Below are 5585 nucleotides of genomic sequence, written 5' to 3' on the forward strand. Positions count from 1 at the left end.
CAACATAGAGAGTGCTTTGCACATCACTCCAAAACCTTATGTGCCTTTACAAGCTAGAAAATGTATTTTTCTCAAATAAATGCTACAAAATGTACATGAAAGTAAATTTCAGTAAAATAAAAAAGCATCCCTGTCGAAAAGACTGAGACAGCAGCACTGAGAACAGCGTCTGTGGCCTCCCCGTCCCAGATCCCACCCAGCCCAGCGCCTCAAAACTGGGAACACTGCCCAGGATGGTCCACTCCACTGCCGTTACCTATCACAGGGCACTGTTGCCTGAACTCACAACATAGGGACCTCTGAAAAGTGTAACAGCAAGAAACAGAACAGGAACAAACATGACACAAGTCATGTTTACACAAGTAAAAGATCACCAAGTGCTACTGACAAGGTCTCCTACCTCTTACCCTCAGCATCTTTGGTAGGTTTAATTTCAGCCCATTGTGAACACTTTCCTCGACTCTCTCTCCATGTTGATTTTTCAAAAGTTAACTAACTAAAAGCAGAGCTAGAGAGAGCTTCAAGGGCCTTTTGAACATTGCCTGAGTTTCTTGAAGATCTTAATCACAAAGTGCAATGTCCATAGTAGATGTTCTTTTTCATCAATCTGTTTAGAAGTTCTGGTATTCTTTTCACTAAAATAGAGCTTATTGTACACAGACTCTCAGAAACAGAAAAACCTGTAGCTAGAGGCCGATGGTAGAGAAGGGTGTCAACATAGACAGTGCTTTGCACATCACTCCAAAACCAATGCCCTCTTCAACCTGCAAGAGAAGACACCCAAAGGCATGGGCTGGCTCATCGGTTAAGTGATTCTGTGAATATCAGACCACTCAGGGCACTTCTCCGTAGCCATGGGGGTGGGTGGTCCCTTAGGCATGGAGAGGAAGAGACATATCTTGATCACTCTCTTAGGGTCACCCAACTTATTCTGAGTTTTGTTCTTGTCCACCATGCAGCCTACTGACCTACTTTTGGCTCCAGGTGAATCTCCATGATGGGGAAAATGCTCCACCCAAATGAAATGAGCAGGGCTTCCACCCTGGGTAGCAAGAAGAGGGGCACTGGCATTAGTGTATCAGCCTAGTGGACCAGGTCAGCATGGACTGGTCCATAGAGCCCCATCATCCTAGTAAACTGACAGCATTGGGAAGACAGAACCGGCCCCAGGCCCCAGGGCAGCATGGCCATCCTTTTGCTGCACCTGTGTTTTATGGAACCACTTCTGCATTCCTTTGGCTTTTGTCAAACTTTATATTTTTAATATGCACAATTTCTCATGAAATTGTCAGTCTATCCATTTCTTCCTATCGACTTTCCTCATTCTTTCTTTCTCCCAGCCCAGATGTGAGGTTCCTATGGACAGAGATCACCTCTTTCCAATCACATCTCTTCTTGGCTTCAAACAGTCCTGGCCTATAATAGACACTTAATAAAAATGCTTGCTGTATGACTGACTAAGTGATGGCATTTGTATTTACTGAAACTTTATATGTATATACAATTATATATTTCATATTTATGCGTGAATAGATTAAAACTCAGAGATTTGTGCTATTTCACTTAGCCTCAACTATGTATTGTCATGAGTATCTTAAGACTCTCACATTTATGTGGTGGCCTACCATTTATTTCCAGGCCAAAGCTTCGTGTTTTGGATTCTTTTCCATTAGATAAAGCACCGCTTTTAAAAGCAGATGTTAACTTTGATATTAAATGATATGAAAACACAAGTGGGTGAATTAGAGTTCATGGGGTTATAAGAACAAATCTGTGCTTGTCACCAGGGCCACCTTGCCCTGGGTAGTCCCGAGGGAATGTGGGCGGTGTTTTAATGGTAGAGAAGAGGCAGGGGAGCAAGGGGTGAGGGTGGTAGGCACCTGGGGAGTTGGGGCCTCCCTCCCTCATATCTTTGCGCCCTTTTCCAACTGAATGCTTACTTTTCACGGAGATCCCGCACTTGACTGGGCTTGAAGCCTGGAACCGCCTGGGAGCAGGGACTGGTGGGGGCCGACAGGGGACCCCTGACGCTCTGCACTGAGTGCCTGCGGCTGCGCCTGCGGTCCAGGCCCCGCTGCTCGCCCACGCCGCCCCCGGAACACAGGCTGGCCCTCCTCCGGTCCCGACGCCCACTGGGGGGTGGCTCAGCCGTCTCATCACCATCCTCATGCCGCAGTGCCACCTGCAAAAGCAGAGAACGCCCAGTGAAGGTCAGACTTGACATCCTTTCATAGCCCCTGGGGGGGCGGGCTGTGCACCTCAGGCTCGTCCTAATGAGAATGTACAGTCTCTCCCCAACCTGCAGCCTCCGCTTTGCAAGGTCCTACAGCCACACCCACCCAAAGCCCAGTCTGCAAACTGAAAGACGCCTGTCACTGTGCATCTCCCAATCAATCGGATACGAAAAGGGCAAACGATGTCCCGAGCAGGTCTGAGGAATGTTCTGTAATCAGATGGCATCTTTACCCTGGAGCCCAGCTTTGCCATTTCTCGGGCCCAGGAGGTAGAGGCCCCTCTGAAGCCCAGTGGTTCCTGATGGTTCCTGAGCTTGCTTTCCCAGCGAGGGAGCTAAGCAGAGCACAGCAGGGATTCTGCGGGGGTGGGAGCCACAGGATCCAGGTGAGGGAATAACCTCACCCACAGATCTTTTTTAAGCCTCACCTGAGGACATGTTGAGAGAGAAACATACATCAATATGAGGGAGAGAAACATAGATAGTTGCCTCTGACGGGGGATAGAACCTGTAACCTAGTATGTGCCCTGAGCAGAAATAGAACCCGCACCCTTTTGGTATATAGGGTGTTGCTCCAACAAACTGAGCCACCTGGAGATCCATCTGTAGCTCCAGCATCTTTAATTTTTTATGCCTACATTCTTCAAAACTGGACAGTAAGAAGGGGATAAGCTGTCACTGACTAGGCTTTTGTGTACACAGCAAGCTGACTCTGCCATTAACAAACAGGTGTGACCTGTAGCAAATGGTCTGCCCTCTCTCTAGCTCACCAAATGAGGAAAATAGTATTGCACTGGCAGGTTTGTAATAGGAATAACATACATTAGGGTTATTTATGTAAAGCAGCTAGAGTAGGGCATTCCCTGTGGCTGGTACTCACTATGACTGTCCTTCCCCAACCTATGTCCTCAGATGAAGGGGCCTGGGATACCCACAAATTCTTCCATCACACAGGATTGGCGGATCAGCCACCTCCAAGCCCAGGTAAGCCAGGCCCCACCAAGTCCAGCAGTCTCTCTGACTTGGCAACCATCGAGTCCCATAAGATGCCACGTCCCCAAAGATGCAAGTGATCCAGCCCTTGGGTGTTCCCAGTCACATTTCACAACTTGGTCCTGATATGAGAATGGAGAAGTAATATAAAGACAGAGAGATAATCACACCATATCGCCTATATCACCCATTCTCAGAAAATCTGGCTACTGCAAAATCAGTGATCCCCTATGTCCACTGTTCATCAAACAAGGTGGGCTTGGCTGAGTCAAGGCCAGATGGCCACTCTCATGCCGGTTCCGAGGAATGAGCACCTGAGACATGGCTGTTTCACAGGACAGCACCCACCTTTTATCAGCCCCATCTCCATCCCCTCCAGCTCCAGCATCTAGAGATCGATTTAGTGAAAACTCTTGTCCCTGTGCCAGATACATTTTATAACAAACTCTCAGATATAGAAAGGCAACTTAAGACTATTTTGGCTTTTTTGTGTCTCTGAATTTACTAATCAGACATCATTTTGGGGGGGTTGAAGTAAAAATTTATGTGAGTTCAGAAAAAGCTCTATTGTTATAAAATCTCATTGGAAAGTTTGTTCCCTAAGGGTCCCCTGTCTGGTTTAACTGGAAGAACTAAGAAATGATGCATTTGGTTAACCACATTTATCATCTCAACTTTAACGCTCTAAATGGCATTCTCTGGGGAAAGTCTGAAGGTGATTATGTACCAAACCAAGGACAGTGTTTTTAAATATTAAATAGTTCCTGTCAATTACTTTTTCTTCATTTTGAGATAAAAATTCTAGACCATTTGAACTTATTCTGACCTGCGTATTGACTCTGCTTCTTATTAAGCACACATTTGGAATAATAAGATTAGGGGCTAGAGTAGAGTTCAGATAGTTCTAATTCCTTGTCTAACCTCAGAGATCCGAAGATCAAATAGCATTCGGCTCCCAGTTCCCTGTGTGAATGAAGTGAAACCCAGTTCAACTGCCTTTTGTCAAGAAAGGTAGAGACAATCAGAGAGTTTAAATGGAAAAAAAATCTGGAAAAATTATCAAAGCAACACCATAAAGTGGAATTCAATGGGGGCCTCTCTATGTTCAGATCCTCAACAAAACATCCATTTTCTTAAAACAAGAGGGGTGGGAGAGGCAGAGCTTGGGCTTTGCAGTCTGGAACAGAACACGAAATTGGTGCTGATGTTCGCTCATGGTTTTGTTTTTACAAGATAATTCCTAGACTCACCAGTGTCTGCTGATGACAGGAAGAGAGATTTCACATTTACATTAGGGCTATAGTGACAGTTCCAAATTCTTTTGGTTCTAGGGAGCCCTACAGACTAGAGGCAAGAACCCTAAGAGCCAGAAAACACCTGGAGAGGACAGAACTCACTATGAGATGTATTCAGAACCTGTGGTGTGGAATCTAGTTAATTCTAAGTGCAGCAAGCGTCCTCCATGGGTGAGAGCAACCCTGTCCTGGAAGATCCTTACTCTCACCCAAATGATGCAGTGATTCATTTGCTGGGCCCCTTGTCAAAAAACTTCTCACTCTTTTAATTAACTGTGGAACACTGTAAACTAAAACCCAGATGAGGAGCAAGCAGATTCTAGAATTGAGCACTACTGTTCACACACCCAGCCCCACCTCTCTGAGAAAGCAGGTAGGAGCAGTTCAAGGTGGCATCTGCGACAACTGTCACCAGCCCTTCAGGCTACCGAATGACCTGAGCATTCTTTCTAATGTTTTATTGTGGAAATGTTCAAAAGCACACTAAGTATGTTGAAGAGTATAAAGGCTGTGATGTGCTCATCACCTGTGATAGCTCAACAGTGATCAACTCCTGGCCGATCTTGTCTCATTTACACCCCATTCCCTGTGGGCCCCAACCCTACATAGCCAGTTTTTCTTTAGAGGTAAATCCAAGATTATATCATTTCATTTGTAAACATTTCCATATAATAACCAAAAGATTAGGATTTCTAAAAACCATAACCACTATTCTCTTAAAATAATTTCTTAATATCTTAACAATTTCAACATCCCAGATGGAGGCCAAAAGCTATTAGCATTTCTTTGAGTTGATATTGTTACACTACTACTAACATCCATGACTGGCAGCCATCTTTATATAACAGATGCAAGCCTTTTCCATATTGCTATTCCACATCTTCGTTTTAATTCATATGCACACAACTTAATTGAGCTTTTAAGTGAAGTTGATGCCAGGCCTGGTACAATTTCAAAGGAACTAAATGCCCTGGCTGGTTTGGCTCAATGGATAGAGCATCAGTCTACGGAAAGAAGGGTCCCCATGTGTGATTCTGGTCAAGGGCACACACCAGGGTTGCAGG

At 45.2% G+C, this 5585-nt stretch overlaps 1 protein-coding gene across 1 annotated transcript in view; it reads right to left on the reverse strand.

Moving 5' to 3' along the window:
* FHOD3 (formin homology 2 domain containing 3) overlaps positions 1-5585 on the reverse strand; it is a 324340-nt gene that overhangs the window by 114838 nt on the left and 203917 nt on the right. Inside the window, exon 10 of the mRNA XM_015565558.1 lies at positions 1941-2182. Coding sequence (XP_015421044.1) covers positions 1941-2182 — 242 coding nt within the window. The remainder of the gene's footprint in view (positions 1-1940; positions 2183-5585) is intronic.

This window comes from Myotis davidii, unplaced genomic scaffold (genome assembly GCF_000327345.1).
Source record: "Myotis davidii unplaced genomic scaffold, ASM32734v1 scaffold259, whole genome shotgun sequence".
Lineage (NCBI taxonomy): Eukaryota > Metazoa > Chordata > Mammalia > Chiroptera > Vespertilionidae > Myotis > Myotis davidii.